Below are 25,194 nucleotides of genomic sequence, written 5' to 3' on the forward strand. Positions count from 1 at the left end.
CACTGCATGGAACATTCTGTAGTCTTCCACAACCAAAGGAAAAGAGCATGGTTCTGAAGGAATATGCCCCCCCGTGCACAGCATTAACATACTTGGTCCCCTTGACATAATTTGGTGAAGGTGCAGGTATTCACGTAGTCTTTGCCTGTGCAAATTCTCAGTTATCCGGGTCATCCCAACGGCAAACCGGCTTAAATTGGAGGCCGCCAGACTTTCGTTCAGTTCTCTCTGAAAACAGTTTGACACCTATCCAGGAGTCTTTGTCACTTCTGGTGGCTCGCACTTTAGCAACCTGTAGTTGGTGCACTGCTGTTTTTAAGGACATGGAGGCCCATCGTCCTTGCTTTGCTTTCGGTTCAAATACAGTGCATAGTCCCATATGGTCAGGCTTTAGGTATGAAAGGACTGCAAACTATTGTTTTCATAATGACTAAAGCAAACATAAGTGCCTAAAAACATTCAGTTGACTTCATTGTTAAATATTTGAGTTTCTAAATAGACTTATTGTTCTTCACATTCCTCCTACCTTACCTTGTTAATAATTGATGAATATGCCAATCTGCTGCGGAAACCTTCCAGTATATCTTAAATTGGCTGCCTCAGCCATCTGCTTCTGAAAAAGGGAAAACTCTGAACGGCGACTTGTCTATTTTTGAGTTGATCCTGAAATTAAATTAGCCTTTTTTTAGGCGAATTGTAGTAAGGAATGCAGCCATTTGAAAGTGTGTGCCATCTTTCCAATATGGCAACAAGTTTGGCATTATCAGTTGTGACAGCAAGGGGGTGGAGGAGTTGGGGGGGGGGGTGCTATTTGTGATCAGCTGGTTTCGTCCTTAGCACCCAATTGATTCCCTTGGGGAGCAGAAAGAGATGGAGATAAACAACTGTAAAGTTTAGTGCAGACCAGCCTCTAGCAATGTATCCGAATATGCTCAATACACAGCAGCGCTGCCTAAATCTGTCTACTTTTCTTCAGGGCAGCTAGGTATTAAAATAACATTAATATCAATTATACTTTATATACGGTTCAGTGCTCAGGTACTAAAGAATTTAGCTGCAAAAGATATCCAGCCCTACAGCTTCTATTTAAGTTTGACGTTTAGGAATGTGTTTATTCGCCATTAAATAAGTGAAAATGTTCTGAAGGTTTATTTTAGCATTTTGCATGGAAGCAGCTGGATTCTCATGAAATCTATGCTCTAAATCATGAGAGAATACCAAGCTCCAAGGAAGCTGAAAATAATAAGACCGCTTTGCATGCTTACAAGCAGCATGTTTAATGTTGATGACAATCAGCAAGGGAGTCTTAATTCACTGCATGCTTCTGTGTGGTTCCATCTGATCAGCTAAACTACGCATATGACAGATAAATCATCTGACTCATCACCTGTTTGCTGTGGTTTATTTTCCATATTCTGTTGGCTATTGTTGACCACCCGCCCCCTCCAATGCACACACAAACACAAAAGCGCTCACTTATCGGTTTAAAGCCAGCCACTTGGGCTACTGTAGGACTCAAAAGCCATTTTAATCCAATCACGGTCTCATGCAACAATTAGTTCATATCCTGTTCAGACAACTCAAAATTAGATTCTTCAAGGCTAGACTGACCACATTATTTGCACTGTTCGTTTCCTAAGCAAATGTTTTTCAGGCATTATCCTAACGTCCTTTTTGGTTGTCTTGATTTCTGTGGTAATTTAGTAGATATTCATATTTTTTCACCCTGTTTTATTTAATTACCTTAGTGATGTAGGCTATTTGTATTTGGTGCAGGAGCTTGAATGCATAATATCCAAATTTCCTGACGACTCATTGATTGCATTGAACATGTTAGTACTGTGGTCATAATTATTGCCGTTAGGCTGTTGGTTTGATGTGTTTACTCCTGGGCTCAGTTGCTCAGGCAACGCAGGGTTTTCCTTCAAACCGTCTTATTAGAACGGTAAGAGACTGCAATCCTAACATGTCTGGTCTTGATCCAGTGCTATTTGCTAAGGAGGTCAACAAGGTCAACTGGAGAGGCAACTCTGCCTATTGTAGGCATATTCTAAACTCAACTTTGCTTTGTCATCAAAAACGATCTACATGTTCTTCAATCTACACATCATCCCATACGTTTACATTCCCCCTCAATTACCTCATTCGCTTTGGCTGCCTTTGCTAGCTTTCACTGCATGATGGGTCTTTGCAGTCTTCAGATATGTATTACTCACAAGTGTCGTCTTCATCTGATCGGGGGGGGGGGGGGGGTTCAAGCCCTCCAGGCGAGGTGTTGGTTTAAAAAAAGGGAGCAAGGGGAGGGCACAAGTGAACAGATGATGTGATCTTGGCTTGTTACCGCGTGTGAGTCCCCCTGGTTCTAATCAGCTGATGTTACTTTCAGATTGCCTCCTTAGCATGTCATTATATTTGCGTGTGTGTGTGTGTCTGTGTGTGTGTGTGTGTGTGTGTGTGTGTGTGTGTGTGTAGGTGTAAATGTGTGACAGGGGAGAGCAGAAAGAAGGAGAAGAGATAAATGACTGCTCCAACAAACTGAATTTGCTGTTTTGACCTTGTTTCAGCTGCATCTTACAAATTAATTCAGTTTGGATGTGAGGGGAAAATCGCTTTACTCTTCTTAATATTTTCATTTATCTGCAGCCTTTCTAGTTGAAATGTCTTTTTACCCCCACATCTTCCAGCACATTCATTTGATTAATTTTGCAGAACATATCTCTCTGCTCTCTTTCAATTGTCTGCTTTAATTTTTGACCTTGGTTCTAATAAGTCAATTTCATTCTCGGGAATGATGAAGACTACTTTTCAGCCATAAGTGATTAGTCGTTTTTTTCTTTCTTTTTTTTTTTTTAAGATGATACAAAAGGATGTGGAAGGGGAGTGAATATGCAGCATGTCATTTCTTAATTTTTCCTTCTTCCTTTCCTCTCTACACCATGTCATACAACCTCAAGTGTCTCCTGGCCCCATTTCCCCAATTAGCTTCTACAATTAGGGTAACAATGTAGTACAGGAGAACTGGGATAACACATTTAGCAACAATGACAGGAAATGAAGACTGATTACATCATTGTCTTTTTTCTGCTGCACTCCATGTGGAAACACATAGTAATTTTTGTCTCTTATATAATATTTTTATTTTTTATTTTGGAGCCATTGTGTAACATATGATTAGATTTGGACTGTAGTTGCATTTGTTTTAGTGTTTGTTTTCTGTTCGCTGGTTGTGGGTCAGTAAGCCTTTTTCCAGTTTGTACAAGAAAGGCAGCTAGGCTTGTGTCAGCAACCTTTAACCTCCTTAGTGGGAGAGAGTGCTGTAATGATTGCACACTGGGACTTGCCTTTTTATGTAATCCTCCCACCACTTTAAAACACCATTACTCTATAATATACTCTTGTATTAATGTAGGTGCTTAAATTAGTGTGCATATCTGTTGCAAATGCTCTGTGGGCCCTGTCCTCATCAGTGAGTTTCTTTTTGCTCAAGATCAGTCACAGTGAAGACTTGTTTGAATAAGCGTTACCTTACAAGTTTTGAGGATGTTTTTTTTATCATCTGGGAGACAGACTGATCTGGGATACCTTTTATGCAAGCATGTTTCATAACCGAGTTGGAATTCTCCCCCAATTATGTTCTGTTTCTTTTGGTATTTGATCCATAAATTCCCAGAGGATGAATGGAGTGGGGTGCTTAAACGCAAGTTGTTTTCATGTGAGCTTTGGGATAAATTTATATTAAACCATAAGGTCAAGTTTATTTGAATAGCACATTTCAGCAACAAGGCAGTTCAGAGTGCTTTACAGCACGAAAACATAAAAACATCATAAATACATTGAAACAGTCACCAATTGTGAGACCGGTAACAAATGAATTAAGTGAAAAAACATCAATACACATCAAATATCAATGTTGATGTTCCTGTTATTATGGGTCGAAAACAATTCTAAGCAGGTGGGTTTTCAGTCTTGATTTTAAGGAACACAGTATTTCATCTGTTTGGCAGATTTCTGGAAGTTTGTTCCAGATTTGTGGAGTATTGAAGCTGAGTGCTGCTTCTCCATGTTTTGTTCTGGTTCTGGGCATGCAGAGTAGACGAGAACCAGAAGATCTAAATGGTCTGGAAAGTTGATCTGTGATCAGTTAAGAATAAAGCTCAACTTTACATTCTTTTAATAAACAGTTGCTGCATTATGGTAATGCGTACGTTATTTTCTCTAAGAACTTATTTTGCGTGATGTTTTTTGTTTTAAGTCACTGTGTTCCTTGCAGAAAACATTGAAATCCTTTTGGCATGAAATCTTGACTTGGTCGAGTGATGGAATAACTTTAATTGGACCAAGATATTTGTATTTACCCAGCTGAAACGCATTGAATTGAATAATCCTGTATTGCCCTACAGTGGGCAAATACAGTATTTGTATGCTGTAACCCTAGTTGTTTTTTCAGCTACAAAGGTTTGCAATTTTTATTTTTTTTTAATTTACCAAAATATTATTTGGCTTAGACTGGCGACCTGTCCAGGGTGTATCCCACCTCTCGCCCATTGGAAGCTGGAGATAGGCACCAGCACCCCTCGCGACCCCTTGAGGGATAAGCATGTAAGAAAGATGGATGGATGGATTATTTGGCTTGACTTCATCTGCTTGTATTTTGTGATCAACAGTGGAATCATGGTTGTACAAATGGGGAAAACATGCATTATGTGATACAGTTGGTAAATGTTGCAATAAAAGTATAACTTGGAATAAATAAACAGCTATTTAACTTTGTTAATGTCTTTGTGCTTTTGATACTTTGCAAATATAGACCACAGATTGTAGTTTGTGCAGCTATTGGGTAAAAAAATAAATAAATGTATTACTTCCATCTCAACTGTTTTATTAGCAAAATTGCGTCTGGCTACATCTGCTGTTTTAACAACAAATTACAATAAATTGGCAGTATTTGTGTGAACATTTTCCTTTGCAAATATATTTCTGGCACAGCAAGCCTTAACACATGGTACGTGTGTGTGTGTATGTATGTATGTATATGTACTATGCATGTGTGTGTGTATATATATATGTATATATGTATGTATATATAATACAAATTGTATTTTAGATGATCTGTAATCAGTGAAGAATAATTCAGTCAAATTTGACCCTCAAATTGACGTATAAAATGGTGCTGATACCAAAAATGGCTATTACAGTGCCCTTTTTTTTTTTTTTTTTTTTTTTTTTTTTTTTTTTTTTTTTTTTTTTTGCTGTTTTGATAAATAGAATAATAGTTTTACTGGTCACTAACAATGTTTTAATGTATCCATTGGCTTGGATTTATCCAGTTTACATTTTAATTTATCTAAGCCCTTTAGAATGCAATCCAAGTTATTTAAAACAAAAAAATCAATAGCAAACAATTAAAACAGCTAAACTGTTCTTCAGCACAGACCCAGTGCAACATTGCCTGTACAGACAACTGTCCTTTTTCCTGTTAAGGATGTCCCAATCAGCATACATTTCATCAACATTAACTCTCTCACCAATGACGATCCAAATGATGCAGCTCTTGGCAGCCAATTTTCTTGGCAGGCGCAGACGTATTGTCACAACAGGAGAGTCGGCAGGAGAGATTTTTGCTTCTAAACATATATCTGGTTAACACGTACAAATACAAATTCACATGTTGCTAATGCTGAAGATGTTTTAATTCAGAGCCGTTTGCTGACGTGCTGGGCAAATGTTAGCAACTTCCCACTCTGATATGGTGTGAATCATTGATTATGTCTTTTAACATATCTCAATGCAGTTCAAGTAATTGACTTGTGGACAAAATAAAGGTAAAGTAAAGGTTTCGTCATGCTTAATGAACTTTTTGCTTTGTATTGAACATCATATAATTTGATAGCTGGAGTTTCAGCTGCTCTCCTTAGTTTTCTCCTACACCTATGGCTGACTGGACAGAGAGAGCAGTCACCTGGCTGACAGACCAACTTTAAGTGAACATCATTTGTTAGGAAAAACTCAGGTTTTGCAGATACACAAAATGGTTTGGACAGCTTTATAAATGTTTTCAAGATATTCTGGCAAAGATATACTTCAGTCCTTTAAAACTTAGGCAGAAAATGCATCTGCAGGTCCCACTGGGAGGGCAGTAGCCTTTTAGCGATTATCATAAAAAGGAACACACCTGTTTGGAGAAATAATTATATTGTGGAATATGTGGGTTATTTGTTTGTATGCTAAAAAAAATTAATAATTTTCGGTGAATTTGCTAAACAATAGATCATTTGTATGCTAAAACAACTCAGTGTGTACTTGTTTTCATGACTCTACATAGCAGAAATGGGCATCTTAATTTGAGTGCCTGGTGTTCTGCAACCTCACCTGATCCAAATTATTAAATTATCTCCTCACCCACTCTCCAATTTATTCAGGAGTTTGTTAGGGCTGCAGTCTATTAGGTCAACTGTGTTCAAACAGGAAAACATTTGAAACATGCAGGATATTGGCCCTCTAGGACTGGAGTTAGTCATTGCTAATATGTAGCGTGTATGAGTGTGTTTGAAAAAAAAAATACACAGGACTTTCTTTCTTATTACAGGTTATTAATTTCTTTGCAGCTTTTTGTCAGTGTCTACACCTTTCTGTGAACCAGTTAAGTCCACTTGTGTTGTGCAGACTTTGTATTCCAGCACAGTCAGGTACTATAAAACAGAAGTTTCTGTTGGCAGGCGACTGTTAATGAAAGCTGAGTTGTTTAAGTGTGAGTCACTGATATTTATTTTGTAGGTGGGTTATGCAGCACTCGGGCCATCTGAACTACAGCTCTTGACAGTGCAGCAGGGACACACAAACATGTGGTTTGATCAAACTCTTGGCTCTAATTAAAACAACAGACAGCAAAAACAAAGGAAGGAACAAAGTGCTGAAGCCAACTGAGGAAGGAGGTCGGGCTGATGGGGTCGTTTCAGGTTGTCAATGATGGCACATTGCATATTCCTTTTGCCATTGTGTGGATTCAAGCAAAGAAGTAGATGATTAAGCTTTCTCCCTCAGTATTGATGGTTTGTGTTGGTGCTGTTTCTGGTGCAGCGCAATTGTGGCTGTCTTTCTGTCCTCGGGTTATTCTTGAGTGTTTGACTAGGGACCAGCTAATTGGAGGAAGTCCTGGAGGAGCACAGGAGAAGGAAGGAGAGGGAGAGGTAGATAAGAAGCACAGGAAACTATTGCGGGGAGAGTCAGGTACATTTTCAGGCATCAAGACTGACTTCATTTGCGGTTCAGTATGCCTGCACAGATGCAGTGCAATATTAGTTTTCTTTAGTGCTAATAAAACTTAAGTCAACACAATGCCAACACACAAGAATATGTTGATCCTGTTTCCCCAAAACAGCATATCATGCTACATGATACCCTATTTAATGTTGTGTGTGTGTGTATATATAAAATTTGTATCTCATGCCAATGCTTCAATAATAATGCCTGTAGTTATAGATTAAGGTTGAAATCCACAGTTTTTCATGTGCTGAGAAAGGCAATGGTTAAGATGTATTTCTATGGTGTTTATGTTGTACAATTGTAGGTGCTTCAAGTATAAAAAGGTAGTACATCCAGGTTAAATGTTACATTAAAAAGAATAATATGCATAATAATATGTCGGCAACTTATTTTGGCCAGATAATCTTCTGTCATGTCACCCATAGGTAGATTTATGAATGTTAATAAAGTAAACTTGATTTTATGGGCATTATATAAGAGACAGCGATGGAATTGCAAACGTTCAATCTTTTTTTAAGAGGAACTGTTAGGATGATTCCCATCACTCACTCACAAACCTGCCGCTAACTGACAGCATACAGCTATAGTTGGATGAGTGGAGTCTTGCTCCATATAGTATGAGACCTGAGAAAACCCAGCTCTGTGTCATATTTTTGGTCTAAAACTAATTTAAACCCTGGGAAGTTTTCACACAGTAAACTTCTAAACTCAGTGCTTACTTTCAAACTGGATATTGCTTTTTAACATGCTACTTGTAGAGATGCAACTTTTTTCACATTTGGGCATGCTTTTTATTCTTTGTAAAATTTATATCATTGACTTGAAGGAGGCTAGTGTGGGGGGGAAGCAAAAACAAAGTAAGTAAATCAAGGCAAACGTCCTCTGTGCTCTTGACCCTGTTAGTGATAAGTGAGCCTTTCATCCAACAACAATGTGTTGTTTTCTCTTTCAGACTATTATGGAGCAGTTCAACCCCTGCTTACGGAACTTTGTTGCCATGGGGAAGAACTATGAGAAGGCCCTCGCCAGTGAGTCCTTTCTTTTCCTTCATTCATTTTTCTTCTCTCTCTCTGCTTCACTGCAGGATCAGGCACTCGGCCAACACAGCACTCTTTTTTTTTTTTTTTTTTTGCTTTTCTTGAATCTACCTGTCTTCCTGTTTTTCATGAAGAGTGGATTATTTTTCTCCTCATACAGTGTGGCCAGGCCTTAAACGAGGTACACTGCCTCTGTCATTTCTTGTATTCTTTAATTAAAGAATACTTTTTTATTAAAACTATGATGTAGAAGTAAGGATAACTCTGTGTTAGCGATCAGATTCACTTAAGATTTTTGTACCCACAGACCTTCAGGAATGTTTTTTGTCTTTTGAGATATTTCTATTCTTTCTTTAATTACACTGCCACAATGGCGGCATTTTCTCAAAACACCCTTGAACCTTAACACAACCCCAACCCCCACATATTAAACAGGCCAAAACCTTAGCAGAGATTGTTCTCTCTCCCCAGGCCACCACTCCTATTCCTTTACACACACAATAAATACTCCTTGCCTTGGTGTGCCTTGGGAGCAGAATGGTAGGGGTTCACCGAGCCATTAAATACCCTCTTTGCAGAATTGGCTCAACCCAAGGGACTTAGCAACTCTGGGAGGACACATTTCTATCCATATGGTGCAATCTCTGAAATTATTCAACACTGCCAATACCAAAAGAGTTTCATTTGTAGACACACAATCATCTAATTATACAGTTATTAATAATAGTCCAACTGTTTACAAAAAACATATACAGCAAATTGATGTTTGAGTTACTACATATGGTTGCCTTATATCCTGATTAAAATGCAGTGTACTCTTGTTTAGCGTGGAGGTTAAATGATGGGACATTGAAATAAGCTCTTTTTGTCTTCTTAAACCTTGCATTTAAACCTGGTAATCCCTTCCATCTGTCTTATCGGACCCCTCTCCACACATTTTGTTAGCACTGTCAATACAAATCCAAGCTCTATGTTAAACCGTTCTTTTTGTTGTACATTTATATTCCATATCCTGCAGCTATTGCAGCATCAGCAGGAGTGTTCCTTAGAAATCTGTCTTAACTCTCGCCATCATTTCCACACAAGTCTGTGGCATGCATAGGAAAACTCAAATAAGCATTCATTCATACACATTTTCCACATCAGGGCAAGCACAGGAACCGGCGTTATGAAAAAAAAAATTAACCGGTGCAAGAGAGGAGGAAGCAACCGCATACCCTCCACTGCAGTTGGTTCAGCTGTAATTGGTACCAACATTAGCATCTGTCCCTCAGCTTCTTCTGTGGTGGAGTGTCTGTATCTGTCTGTTAGAATTAGACTGTCCCTGTCATTCTATTGTTGTAAATGTGTCTTACACCTGGCAGCTGTCTCCAGGCACAAGTCCAATCTGTCACCTGCACTGCTGTTGAATTCCCCTTCAAAAGCAGTGACCATCATTCCCCGGAGATTGGTGGAGCACTGTTGGATGGCCGAACAGTAATTCTTTGAAACTTGCATCTGCCCTGCATGACCGTTGGTGGCAGTGCACCAACGTTTTGAATAACGGGGTTCAGCTGCTTATTGTTCTGTGAAACTGTGATGGTTGTATAAGCTCCACAATGAGAAGGGCAGAGAAAGCTATTGATTTTATTTGTGCAAACTCTTGAACAAAAGTTAAGCAGTTTATCTGCAACCCTATAAATGTGGGGATTATTCCTACAAGAGCCATGGTTTTTCAACATGTACATTTGGTGATACTTGGGCTACTTTTTTAGTGGCACTCAAAGTTGTTTGCAAGGTAGATATGAATAAATCTACTGATGTAGAACTGAAACAACACCAGCAGTTAAAAGGAAAGGTTCTCAAGCACCTTAATCTTTGCCATTACACAGTTAAAATGTCATACTACTCCAAGCCTACATTGATTAACGGTTTCATGGGATCACCTCATTTAAAACCAAAATGTCTAAAATGACCCGAGAGCTTTTGGGATAAAACTAAATATACTGTCATTGTTTAACACTATGGAAAGCAGTTTAGCTCTTCTCTTGTTGGGCAGTGTAAATATCACACACACATGCAAAAAAAACAAACAAAAAAAAAACACAATAAAAATGATGTTTATAGCAATCAGGATATTTACCACCTGGGGTTATTTAACCATTCTGGGCTAAAAAGTTGTTTTTGAGTCTATTGGATTTAGTTTTGAATGTCCTGAAACTTTGTGGATTGGGTTATTTGGAGTGTTTTTGCAATGGCGCTAGCTTTCTTTTGGAGTCTGCAGGTGTAAATGTCCATCAGAGAGGGCAGCTGTGATCCAATAACATGTTCCGCTGACCTCACCATCCGCTGCAGGGTTTTCCTGTTCACCTGAGAGCAGCTTGAGAACCCCACAGTGCAACAAGACATCAGGAAGCTCTCTATCACTGGCCTGTAAACGTTTTTTTATCAGCTGGTGAGGGAGGTGAATGTGCTTTTACTTCCTGAACAAATACAGTTTTGTGCCGCTTTTTACACCTGGTGTAAGAAGTGTGTGTTCCTGGTGAGGTCAGCAGAGATGTGGACACAGGAACTTGTAATTATCAACTTTCTCAACCTCCATGCCATGTATTGAGGGGAGTGTGTGTGGTACGCTTTGGTTTCTTGGAGTCTGTTACTTCATTATCATTTAGATTTTGATGTTTAGGTTTTTTTGGCATCATAGGGTAAAGTGCTGGAACTCCTCTCTGTAGGTGGACGTGTAACTTTCTCATGTTGGAAATTTTCACCTTTAATTCACCTTTTTAAGACAAAAAAATCGTAATGAACCTTTTAACCAATCAGGTGTGATTAACAAATGAGAATTTCTTTTTGTTTGGTTTGTCTGAGTTAAAAGCCATGTTAACCAGCTATTGTTTTAAATTGCTATTCTGCACGGTTCTACTAGTATTTATTGATGTAGTAATTGTTATAATCGCTTGACAGCTACTGTATTGTGCAGTTTAAGTTGTATTCTTTACGGTTCATCAGCATCAGAGATGGAAATCAGTTTTCATACGTAAATTCCTTCAACCTTGGATATTTTGTCTAGGTAGCAGCCCCTCCATCACTCACACCTTCATCACCCTCAGGTTGAATTCTTGTAAAGAACTCTAGATGCTGTAATTCATCCTTCAATCAGCAGTCTCCCCATGTGAGAGTGTCTGCCTGTTCAGAAAAGAGATGAAATGAAAAGGAAGACAGAAAATGCCAGGTAACAGCATGTGGTTAACAGCCCCTATTGCTGCTTCCTTGATGGAGCTGTAATGTTTTCTTAGAGCCCTTATTGATTTTTGTTTGTTACCCGTTGCTCTCACATTAAAATGAGCTTCAGTCAAAAGGAAAAATCTTTTGCTTATTTTTAACTCTAAATTATATATATATATATAAAATAGTGCAATCTATTTTTTTTAATCAAGATTTACCTCTCAAAATGTACTCAACAGAGTACATTTGTCAAAGAACTCATTCTGTGGATGTTTTGGACACAGAGATGTGGATCTCCTATGTACCCGCTCATTTTTAAATCCATATTATATATTCAGGGTCTCTTGAAATGGAATTGGACAGTCTTTGGGTGCTGTCAGCGGTGAACATATAGTCCCTTTACTTGATTTTCTCAAGTCACCATTTGAAATGGAATGTTTCTGCTTTTCATTCACCTTCAACAACAGAAGAAGTAATTTCCTATTATTTACTTGCATTCTTGTTGAGTGAAACGTGGTTGAGTGACTCAACTAAATCCGACTGCAGGAGCTGCTAATATTGTTTTAGTTTATTCAGAGGTCATATTTCATATGTGAACAATGGATTTGGGTGTAAGATGAAATATAAAATTAAATATAATTTAAATTTCTTTGTAGGATTATTGTTGTAATTTATGAAAAATATCTAACTACCAAGAGAGAGAAAAACCCTGAAATGCACAAGTTTATGGATACAATATGGTTTGTTTATAGATTTGGAAGGAAAGTTGGGACACATGCACACTGACATGTAGGTATGGACATGTGGACATGATTAAAACAAATTGAGAAAGAAATGAAAGTGTTTCCAGCCATTTAAGATTTTAAACTGAAAGGGGTATTCCAAACACATGCCTCCTTTGATATAAATGTATATTAAACTAAAATCTAGTGACTAAAAACTTTGATTATAATAAAGTAGCATTTCTTCAATTACATTCAAACAAAATAGCTTTTGAAGCAAAGATGGTTTGTTGGAAAATCATTTCCTTATTCCCATCAAGCATCCATGTCATCTAGATGCATTTATCATATTTTATTACTTTGTTTTCCGATTGTTGGGAGCTCTCGTTGACTATTTAAGTTGTTGTTTTTCTTCTGGAAAAGGAGGGTTTAAAAGGAAAACAAAAAGCAAAGTGTATAGATGACTAAGCCAGAAAGTTAGTGAATCTTTTTGTACAAAAGAAAAGGATCTTCCGACAGACTTCTTTCAAATGTAAATGTTTGTTTTTGGAAACCTTTAAACTAACGGCTGACTCACTTTGTTTTCTCAGATGTGACATTTGCTGCAAAAGGCTACTTTGATGCCCTGGTCCGAATGGGTGAATTGGCAAGTGAGAGTCAAGGAGCCAAAGATTTGGGTAAGTGACCAAGATATTTTAGGTGAATGTAGTTTTTCTTGCCACTTTATCTCTTATTCTGTCTGCTTTAGTCTTGCTTGCACTGGCATCACCTCTTTATACACCTGCATAAAAGCATATCATCAAACATTTGCTTTCTGTGTTGGATAACATTCAAAATAATGTGTCTGCGGAATGAAGTAAGTGTTTTCTTAAGTTAGAATTTTTCCACCAGAATTTTTGCAACTCTAAACCAAGCAAATATATAATCAGAAAATAATCTTTCTAACAACGATGGGTACAGTGTGGGTTGAACATGATTTGTTTTCACCATTGCAGATGATGACATTTTTTGATGATGATGATGATGATAAAAATAATAATAATAATAATATTTTATTTGTATAGCTCACTTTAAAATCTTGTGACTTCTCAAGGTACTTCACAGTTGTAGAATAAACAAGGTTTAAAACAATCTAGAATAACAAATGCTAAAATAATAAAGATTATTAACATGACAAATGTAAAGTATTAGTATTAAAATATGTCCAACAATTGCAGTTAAGAACAAGGAAATCATAGGGGAAGTCTTATTTTTGGAGGCCGCATGAAACCAGTAAGTCTTCAGGCTCATTTTGAAAGTTGTAAGGAAGTCTGCCCTCCTGACTGATTCAGGCAGCTGATTCCACAGTCGAGGCCCCAGGGAGGAGAATGCACGGTCACCCATGGATGATGGCCTAGTACGGGGGACAGTGAGGAGATTCTGAGTGACCGAGATGCAGACTGTTTTTACATGAAAGCTAAAGGTGTCATGTACAAACAAGGTCATGCACTGTAGTGGGATGTACTTAAACATTTTACAGTGCTATTAAAAGATATCTGCTCTCTGAGTGTGAATTTGTTTAAATTCAGCCACACTGGAGGGATTTTCGGCATGTTTTTCCTATTCAAAACACGCCACAGCATCTCCCTCTAAATTTTAGTCTAGACTTTAACAAAACGTCCATTTAGGATTGCTGCCGGTCAGAGGTGAGCTTACTGCCGTGTTTCAAATCATTGCCGTGCGGTAAACCAAACGGTGTTGCAGCGCACCAACTGACGGCCAAATATTCTCCTTCAGGAATTTCTGGTAAATAGTGGAATTTATGTTTTCCATGTCCTGAAGCAGCAAAGCATGCCCAGCCAGTAACAATGCCAACCACATGTTTAACAATTGGTATGATACAGTATTTAGTTTTTTTTTAGATTGAAGTGTTATGCCCAAATGTAATGGGACCCAAGTCTTGGAGAAGATCTGCTTTTGTCTTGTCAGTCCACAGATTATTTTTCCAATATATTTTGTATCATTAAGATGTTTCTTTAAAAATGTGAGATGAGCCTTTTTGCCTTTTATTTCTCCAATGTATGCAAAAGGAAGCATACATTGGAGCATGTGATCGCATACAATCTTTTTTTAATTTTTTGAATGAAGAAAACTGATCTTAACTGAGGCAGCTGAGACCAGCATTGTTTTTAGATGTTGTTTTTCTGTGTTATTTTGTGAGTATATGACTCAGTGTTTTTTGAGTGATTTTGGTCACCTAGCCACTGTAGGGAAGGTTAACCACTGTGCTGTTTGTTTTCCCAGTTTTTAGCTTTTGTTTTGCTGCAGCCCCGAAGCCTTAAAACGGCTTAACAAACACTTCTCAGACTGATCCCTATTAGTGGATTAGTTTTCATCTTTAGATTGAGGTGTGATGTTTGTTGTTTAGACTTTAATATTATGACAGTGAACAAGTCTATGTGTGGCTAGTGAAATCAAACCAAAATGTTATTTTCACTTAAATCACAGTTCAACAGTGGGGGAAAGCAACATTTTAAACGGGACTATGTTGGTTAGAATATTGTTTTTTTTTTTTTCAACTACAGTTGAAAAAAAATAAATAAAAAAATCACACTTTTGTCTGATGTAAAAATGTTTTTGATCCAAAATGTTTAAGTTTGACAAAGGCCGAAACAGGAGCAACTTGAAAGGTGGCAAATACTTGTTCATAGCACTGTACAACGTGGGAGTCAGGTATCTGGATGTCTGTATTCTACAAACCTTGAAGTCATTTTTGAGAGGTGATGCCTCAGCCTCATATGTAGTTTTCTAGCTTATTAGTCTCTGTATTGGTACGCGTTGTCCTCAGTCCATAGGAAATCAGCTCACACTTAAAGAGATTCCCTTTGCACAGATTGTTCTTTTAACTGCCTGATCTGCTTAGAGGTAGCCGTTGATTTGACAGGGCCTTTGTTTCAGTGGAGCCGAGATCCACTTTGGGTTTCTTCCCGCCCAGCCACCAGGGACTGACATGAAAGAGCTTGTGGGATGTTTTATTCAGTGTGTGACCCAATCTTACTGTCGTGCAGCATCTGTGAGGTTTTCCATTGGTTCAAATGTTTACACAGTGTTTCAAAGCTCGTCTCGTGTAAAATATGCCATAGAATGTGTAATTTAATGCTAGTTTTCTGTTTGCGCTTGGAGTTTGGTTAACACTTATTCATGAAAGTTACCTGGTAAATTTGGTAATTTTACACATCATGGTGATGCAGCCAGCATGGTTACCAAGAGATGGGGATGGGGGGGGGGGGGGGGGAGCAAACTGGTCAGTTGGCCTGGGCCCATGATGGCAGATATCGGTCTAGCTGATGGGTTAAGAACCTCTTATAGTCCTGTTCAGCTCTCCTAGAGTAAATGCCTGTCTCATGGAATCTCCTACATGCTCTTGAAATCGTGATGAGAGACAAAGCAAATTTTCAGGCAATGGCAGGCATTGATGTGCCCTCCAGGTGGAGTTGGACTGCCTGTGCAATGACTGTTGGGTCCAGGTATCGCCTCATGCTGCCAGTATAAATGCTGACCCTGGTCAAATGTAAAACTACTCAATAGCAATCCAAAATTGGGATAAAATGTCTGTGGCCTCTACCTGCAAAACCATTTTGGATTTGGGTCATTTCATTGTTGCCCCTTTAGTGCACCTGCTGTTAATTTCAAAGCTGACACTGATTAACCATTCCCCGACAACTGAACTGTCCAGATCAATATTCCAGAAGTTGACCTGACTTGATATTATACTCTGAATCCCTCAGAGGTTCTATCAGTACTACAGAAAATTAGTGTAGGGACCTCTGAGCGATTTCAAATCTGTAGGGCGATCTGTAGCTGAGTAGCTCTGCAGGTTGAACAGTCAGATGTTGGGGTATATTTAGTGAGACACAGCAGCAATTTAAAATGTTTCATGATGTACTTTTAAGCAGGAAGCAAAACATTAAAAAGCTTTTATATACGAGTTTACCATGTTTTTGATTCTAAAATTTGAGTTCTGCATTGAATAATGAATCAAGACCGTAAAAATAGATTGATTTTATTTGTCATACATATTCCCGATGAAATTCTAATTATTACAGAAACTGTTTACCAAACCAATAAAAAAAAACGTTTTTGTTTTTGGTGTTTCTGTCACTGTTAGCTGTTAGAAGGGAAGAGTAGACTTAAGGAGAAGGTGGAGGGAGAAAGGAGATATAATACAGGATCAGTCATGTCTTGGAAAGGTAAATACTCATTTTCTGTTGGTTACAGAATGTAACAGGGGAGGGGCATCTCCCTGGCCTGGTAGCTAGTACAAGATTATGTTACATAAATCCATATTTGGAGTGCTTTGAAGAGGTTTTTTATTTTCTTCATAATGTCCAATTCCACAGCACCTGTTGCCACCGTTTGTGAGAGGGCCCATGTTTTTCTCACCCGTTTCTCAAAAATCTTTCCTTTTGAAAAGATCAAGTGTGCAATGGTTGGTCACAATTGGCTGAGTGTGAGGCAGCAGCTTGGTTTTTGTTTTGCATTTGCTAAATTAGCCACAAGGCAAATGCACCGCAAATGCACCTAATAGAGATGACAGGTGAGAGTAAACAACCAGGTATGAAAACCAAAGCTTTTTGAGCTGTTTTCTGTAGGAGAATCGCATAGACAGAATCTCTTCAAGTTTGAAAGAAGAATGTGTGACGTTTGCTCCCTTTCATCACTTGCACAATGCACCGCCTAAAGCCAACAGTCCCCTACATGGCAGAATGTGTCCCAGGGGAGAGGTTGGGCTTTTATTTTCCAGTCACTAGCGTGGGACTTTTTTTGTAGCCTCCACCCTGAGGTTAGCTGCAATGTCCTGCAATGACCTCCTGTTAGGAAAAAGCTCAGTTTCCTGTTTGACTGACAGGAGGGTACATAGATATTCCCAGATCGGAAGAAAATATCACTTTTGGGATCGCTCATCAGACCACAACCCATGAAATTGACATTTTTGAAGTGAGAATGAGTCAAACATGTACATGATCTCAAAATTGATAAATAAGTTGGTTTTATCTATGACTTTCTCAGATTTCTTTACCAACTAACTCATGTTATTCAAGTTCTACAGATGTCCTTCGTCCCTGATTTAATATTCATCCATAGTTCCCCAAATTGTCTGTTTAGCCTGATTGATTACATGGCTGGAGGCCCTTGATTCTTTCAAACAAGCATTGCATTATTTACATTTATACATACAAGCTGCATATAGAACTTGTACCCTTGTACCCATTTTGTAAAGCTTGTTAAGATCACAGCCACTCTATAAGATACTGACCACAAATGGCCCCACATTCATGCTTCAGAGTTGTCAGTTGCTTTCCATCTCCTCCATCCTTTCTCATCCATTTATTTTATTGACTAGTCATTGACCCACATAAAAAGAAGCCTGAAATGACCTTGTGAACCAATTTTCTCTGATTCTGGTTATTCTCAGCATAACATCCAAAATTGATGTGTTCCAACAGTAACCCATCCCACTGTGCTGTAGCGCATACAAGGCGTAAATAGATGTTATATTTGTGTGTATGTTTTTGGTGCATAAACCATGTGTCATCAACTTTTTGAGTGCTCCTAGAATCCACTTGTATATATCTCAACCTTAAGAGACAGTCTCCATTTCTCCCACCAGTCCCACTACTCCCACTCACTCCCGCCCACATATCCTCCGCTGGTTGTGCTAATCATCGCCTGTCACTTTGCCACCCACACACTCATGCATGTACATGCATGCTAACACATACAAACACAGTCTCTCTGTATCCCTCTTTTTCACTCCATTTCCCACTCGTGTTTTTCCCATTCCACTGTTTAGCCTGCCCTCCTCTCTTGTATTTTTTTTTTCCTGTGGAAGATATGAGCACTCACTCCCTGACAGTTGTGGCTTCCGAGCCTTTAAAGGAAAGGCTGTTTTTGCTAGGCAAAGGATATTTATGATAGTTCGAACCAGCCACTATGGATGTCTTTATGGGATAGAAAGGGAGCTAGTTTTTAACAACCTGAGCCCTAGCCAAGTTAATTTGCAGAAATACATTTCTGCTTTAATTCTTAGTCGTTTTATCTCTCATCACACTAACGACACCTTTGCCGTTGTCCTTGTATATCTCCCTTGTAGATCTTCAGAGAGAAACCTATTAGGTAGGCATTATTGTCACCAGTGGCCAATATCAAAAATCTCCAATATGTTATTTGTACTAGTTCCAAGATGTGCATCCCAGTGACATATTTGACAATAGTGATGACTAGAAACACTATTGTCAGGCAGTTTTTTTTTTTTTTTTTTTGTTTTAGCAAATACATCTAACAGGAGCAGGTTATTTAATAATATGGCTTTGTTTGTGTGGAAATCATTGTTTTTTTTTCCCCAGCATAAGCAATAAGCTATTAATTATTTGGGTCTGTGTTTGTGATGAAGTCAAAAAGCTTCATATTACTGTTTACTTATTTATTGCAAACACATAATCGTCATCAACACTGTTAGCTTGTCTTGCGTGTTTTCCTGATATTGTGCAGCCTCAGAACTTGAAAGGCATGCCTTTCCATCACCCACTATGTGAAGGGATCTTGAGGCAAAGGTTTAAAACTTTTTATGCATCTCCCTATTGCTGAGGGGGATTTTTAAAAAGAGGAGTGGCTTGATGACTTTGTGTACCCAGCGGTGTTGGAAGCAACACCCGATAGAAACCTCATTCTTACACACAAGCATTAATATGGGCTTGCTTTAGTTGCTCAGGTGACTGTTCTGTTATGTTTATCTAAAACAGGTAATCTGAACACCTGGATTGTTCCTTCACTATATTTGTTGTTTTCTCTGATAAGGTGGAGGTATTCCAAAATGACATCAGAGATTGAGACTCAGTTCTCACAGATTCGAAATGTTGACGTCATTACCTCAGTTCATTGAGGCAATTAATTGTTGCAATTGCTGCATGTGCCAATAAAAGATTTGAAATACTTTGAACAGATTACTTGGGTTTTGATTGAACATTACAAAAAGCTTTTGTTGCAAAAGCAAATACCGATACCATGTGCAGTCCATGCCTTGTGAGTCTCACCCTAATCTGGGAATAGTCTTTGCCTCAAGCAGCAACTTTTACCCTGTTGCTTGTGCACCTTTTCCTACAACATTTTTTTTTCTTCCTCCTAACCTTTTTATGAATAGGATTGGATTCCACACTCTGTGAACTGTCATCTTATTTAGCAATGTCCTTTTTTAACCTTCTGTGAGGAGGTTGGTGACTTCTCAAACATAATCTGTCTTTTCTATGAAAGTATAGGTCATTGAATGTCAGTATTACAAATCTTTGTATTGGTCTTATGTAATATTGAAATTGATATTAGTAAGATTAAATACTTCACCAACTGAACACATTGACTTTTGAATCACTAATAAATGTACTTTTTATTATATTCTAATTTATTTAGACACACCTTAATTTATCACCATTTGTTATGGTATGCATTCTTGTTGCGCTTTAGTGGTGAAAAACAAAATTGTTTCCTGGGACAAGTAAACTTACCAGTCTATCAAAAACCCAAACGAGAATGTAAAGTGCTTACATCTCCCAAATCTCTCTCTTCTCTCCTATTACTTTTTGGACCTCACTAATCACCACATCTCAATAACAGATATTGTATCATTCAGCATTAATTCACGCATCTGGGGAAATAAGATCCAATTAAAAAAAAATTTAAACTGTATTGAAGTAATTTGCAATCCCCCTCCCCCCCAGTCTTAGGGGTTCAGCACACTCCCAGTTATTATCCCAAGGAATAAATGAGGGTTACACAAGGAAAGTTAGGCTGCAAACTGATGACGCAGTAATGTCTTTTTAGGTTAATGGGTCTGGGACATTCATATGTATTTCCTGCTGGTAAATTGCTGCAGCTTAAAAAAAAAAATTAATAACCTGGAGCAAAAGGTTAGTGCTGGCAGATGAGGTGTTGACTTTGACATGCTGCATTTGAGCGATCACCCTGGAGTATGCACACCTCAGCTCTCCCTGTCTCTTCCTTCTGTCACTCCATCTTCAGTGTGGCCTACCCTGCTCCTGCTCTAGCACCTGTCCCTGTTTAAATGAGAGCAGAGGAGCTCTTTTCTTAGTTCTGCACCACCCTCCCTGGAGTCCCTGCTTTCTCTTGCTCTATTTCTGAGGCACACGCTGCATGATGGGAAACCAGTGGCCCCGACACTCTCCATCCTAACACATTCACTTTGCCCTTCACTTTTTCTGCTGAAACATTTTAACGACAGCAGGTAGATTAGCTGCTGTTGCAATGTTGATGTTTTTAGGTCAAACAAAACACAAGCTGGAGAGTTACAGTAACATTTTAGCCATCCTCAAGTTGCGGTTTAGATATAGGTATGTATAAACAGAAACAACATACTGTCTGTGGCTTAAAATGATGTATGTTATAACAGACACAAAACACTATGTTGCTAAGCAACTCGGAGGTTTTTGATTGTTGGCGAGAAGGAACAATAAATTTTGCAGTTCTAGCACTCAATGAAGCCACAGTCTGCCCTTCTTCACTGTTAGCTCAATGAGCAGCATATTAATTAATTCTACTAAATCTGCACAATGTGTCCAGTGACATGTTAAATGTTTATAAGACTGCAATTGGAAAGAATTGTGTGAATGGTAGATTTGGTAATTAATCTATATCAGTACCTTATAGGACTGCATAATATTAGGAAAACGTGAAATATAATTGGCGAATGATCAAGTGACAATATGACTTGCATTAAATAAACAACTAAATATACACCTAAATTATGTCAGTGTCTTTATCCTTACCCCAAACATATACCCCAGATAGTAGTCTTACCAGCTACAGGGAAATGATGGCATTCATTATCTTATGTTATTCATTATCCCAACAGCATACTTAAAAAAACATAAATGAATAAATAAAACGGGCTGTCTGATTATGCTATTTAGGCAATAACTTTTTTTTACTTAATGATGTTTGCCTGAACATCTTAATGCCCTCTTAAAACATTTGAAGACTCATTGATACACATCACCAAATCCACCAAATCCACACTATATTCAGTCATTCTCCCACTCACTGTGGCAGTGACGGTGGCGAGCTACTTGGTAGCCCCAGCTGCCCTGTTGCAGACTGACAGAAGCGGGGCTCCCATTCAGTCGCTGCCACTGGGCCTTTTGACCACTGACAGCTCTGTGGAGAAGGGAGGAAAGTGTGAGGGCAGTGGAAGACTAATGGCTAGTCAAAAGAAGGCCTCTGTTTTTAGCAGATTTTAGCAATTAAACCCCCACATACTGGAAATATTCATATTAATGAGAAACAATGCCATGTCCATGGATCACTACATCTTTGTAACTATCTTTTTTTCAATTTGCTTGCTAGTTTAATAGCCATACATAGTCTTAGGTACACTCTAATAAGTGATCTTCATGCCATACAAGTCAGGTTTTACATGTTACCAATCTTCACGCTTTACAGTGCCAAAATGAGAGCAATCTGCTAGGTATTCTGAAGGAAGTACTTGAAAACAATCAAGTTTTATACAGCATTAATAGATCCTATCTGATGTTGTAATGAGTGTTGTATTTGAATATATTTCAAGATTAAGTGCATCATACATAAACAAATACACTCAAAGTTTACTTTTTGGATTGTAAAATCATTCTGAAACTGCTTTCCTTCAGTTTTGAACATTCACAAGACAAAGTCCTTTATCTATGTTTAGAATCTGATTTACTTTGGGGGGTGGGAAGGGTAAAACATTGCTTGGTAAAACATTCAAATATTTCCATTTAGGGAGTCTAGTTTGGGTCTTCCCTCATCTCCTCTCTGAATCTAAACATTTCAGCATGACTACACGGTTTTCTTTGTTAGCTGGAGTCAGCTGCAAGGAACTGCAAAGTTGTAGACTATAAAATGTTATGCAAACTTAAAATGCAGGATGGATTTAAATTAACTTTGGTTTTACCTTGATCATTCTCTTTATTCTTCAGCAATTTTATTAATAAACCATTTATTTCAACGTAAAATTTCTCAGAACACAATTTGATTGCTTTCCTGCTATACTTTCTTTACCTTGCACAAAATATTTGTTTAAAGGAGCAAAATATAAACACTTTGGATCTCTTGGAGGAATAAACCAACCAATACACCAACAGACATACTATATTCTGGAATGTATAACCTAACTCTTTGTGACACAAGTCATGTTTGTTGGGAAAATGTCTTTTTGCACTCTGGACCTGGATTTTAAAGACATTTCATGGCTTTTACAGCTTTTTTGTGAGCCACACTACATTGCCAAAAGTATTCACTCATCTGTATTGACTCTCATACATATGGATCATCCAATTCTTAATCTATAGAGTTCAATATATTCTTGATCCACCCTTTGCCGATATAACAGCTCTGTCTTTTGGGAAGGTTGTTATGGGTATTTTTGAACGTTCTTCGCATTTGCGAGGTCATACACTGATGTTGGACGTAAAGGCCCGGATCTCAGTTTCCTCTCTAATTTGTCCCAAAGGTGTTCTATCGGCCTGATGTCAGGGTTGTGTGCAGCCCAGTCAAGGTCATCCACACCAAGCTCTCTCATCCATGTCTTTATGGACATGGATCAGACATGGATATGGTGGTAGAGGAAGGGGACGTCTCCAATCTGTTCTCACAAAGTTGGGAGCCTGGATCTGTATGCTGAAGTTTTCAAAGTTTCTTTCACTGGAACTTAGTCATCAAAGGCAAATGCATATTCCCTTAGATTGTCTTGGTAAAAATGTCTTACATGCAACTTCAGTTTGGCCCACTTCTGTTTGGTAGCTGCCAATGGCTGTGGTGGTTGAGCTTCCAACTTTAGCAATGTCTCGTATATCTCGGTAGTTTTCTCCGGTAAGAAGAGAGTAAGGGGGAAAAAAGTTAAAACAAATATATCATCCAGTCTAGGAAACTTGATGCATTTACGTTTTATATTAAGAAGAAATCATATACTCTCAACTCGCCTCATATCACATTTAACTACGTTTAGATGATGTAGTTTTACAGACAGTGTAGTCACACTCACATGCCCACCTGAAGTCTCAGCTATTACCTTCGTCTCACACATTTTCCTGCATGCCTATTATACTTGCCCACTAGTTTGTTTCCCTTAGGAGTTGGAATGCGAGGAAGGCAGGTATTAACGTCCCTGTTAAGCCACGCATACTGTGCACAAAGGCATGCACAGAGCTGAAGACAGACTCCGCGTGTGGGGGTACACACACCACGCGTGGTGTGTATTCTTATGTAACAAGAGCTCATAGTAAGTGGTTATTTCTAAACGGGATTTTGTTACAACATTTTCAAGGACTGCTTCTCATTTTATGGCTTCTACCATGGCAACAACCCTAGCATTATCCTGCTTCCATGACAACCCCGGTGAATCTGGTTTGACCTTCACTAGTGATTCAGTGTCTCTCCATCCACCTCCATTCTTCTCTCTCATTCTCCCTGTTCAGCATCACAAACTTCCACTTTTTTTCTATTCAATAGCCCACATTCTGTTACTGTCTTTTTCTCTCTCTCCACCTGTGTGGGTGTAGCATCACTGATGTTACACAAGCAGTCAATACATCCACGGTACACAAGCTGATGTCACACTTCGGGGTAGAGTCTGTTCATATGCACACAAGTCCTGCAGGCATGCGTCCCTACCTGACTCAGTGTTTTAAGCTAGCAGACATGTGGCTGCTTGTTGCAGAGCCGTAGGTGCAGATCAGCCTGAGCTCACCTTTAAACAAAGAAACTATTGTTTTCGATCAGCCATGGAAACAGGCAAGGGATCAAGTGAGCTGGGAAATATCGATACCGAAAAGGCACATGTTTATTTACCGTTGTCATCATTTCTCTGTGCCTCTGTGCTTATCAATGTGTCACTCATGTGTTTAGTAGATTTGCTTACATCAAGTCTCACAGGTTATGCCATACCTACCACTTATTTTTAGGACAAACATTAAAGTGATGTGCCACGTTGGCACATTATGCTTTATTACAAATTAGTGGTTGGAGTATCAGATTCATTTGTTGGTTGCAGCGTGATTTTTCCTGTTACTGTTTTTGTGCGCTCTGATATTAAAATTGCCATGGTAACCATTTGCATTGCCGGAGTGTGATGTTCTGTATCTTTTCTTTTCTCCATGCTTTGGCTTTGTACAGTCTGCAGTGATAAAAACACAGAAAAGGAGTAAAGGTCTCATGCAAATGCTGTCCCTCTTCAGCTTTCTGGCTTCCTTTAAACACCTGTCCTGCTGTGTTATCAGATAACATATACATCTTTGTTCTTTTGTTTTGCCGTCCAGTAATTATGCTCATTAGGTAATTGATCCAGCTAGTTGAAGCTGATAGAATGGCAGGGTTTCTAAGCTCACAGGGCTCTCATCAGGGATGTGTAAGCTGCTTAGATGGCCTGCTGGGAAATGACTGGATGTTTTGGCCTCTTTCTCTCTGCTTCTGTGAGGCAGAAGATCAGCTGACAGGTTGCAACATGGACAGAAATGTCTATCCCTGTTGGGTTATAGGGTGAGGAGTTCATCGGGAACAATTACTGAATCTCTTAGTTTACCAAGTAATGCTTATACTTTGAAAATCCTGCTTAATGTAGCAGAAAACCAAGGTATTTGGTTGTGATACATGTCATCCGAATGAATAAACATGTCGTTCATATGGCACCTCCCAAAAAGCTAGTAGGCAGGGGCAGTGTGATGGAAGGGTAGCCTTGAAAAACTGTTAGTTATTAGAAAACAAATGATTAATATATGAGTACAATGCAATTGCTTTTAATTAAGATACAAAATTATTAGAAATGTATTGATCGGGTTTTCCCACACGCTACAGATTTCTGTTTTCTGTGCAATCTCACCTGCTGATTACAATTTTGATTTTTTTTTTTTTTTTTTTTTTTTTTTTTTTTTTTGTCTTCCCATAAG

The 25,194-nt window shown here is 38.5% G+C and overlaps 1 protein-coding gene across 5 annotated transcripts in view; it reads left to right on the forward strand.

Moving 5' to 3' along the window:
- The window catches only part of baiap2a (BAR/IMD domain containing adaptor protein 2a), a 66,975-nt gene that overhangs the window by 10,795 nt on the left and 30,986 nt on the right, over nucleotides 1-25,194 (forward strand). For all 5 annotated transcript variants that reach the window (XM_036147951.1, XM_012871014.3, XM_012871012.3 and 2 more), the window contains exons 2-3: nucleotides 8,216-8,291; nucleotides 12,817-12,903. In XM_036147951.1, the coding sequence (XP_036003844.1) occupies nucleotides 8,216-8,291; nucleotides 12,817-12,903 (163 nt within the window). The remainder of the gene's footprint in view (nucleotides 1-8,215; nucleotides 8,292-12,816; nucleotides 12,904-25,194) is intronic.

This window comes from Fundulus heteroclitus, chromosome 16, assembly GCF_011125445.2.
Source record: "Fundulus heteroclitus isolate FHET01 chromosome 16, MU-UCD_Fhet_4.1, whole genome shotgun sequence".
Classification (NCBI taxonomy): domain Eukaryota; kingdom Metazoa; phylum Chordata; class Actinopteri; order Cyprinodontiformes; family Fundulidae; genus Fundulus; species Fundulus heteroclitus.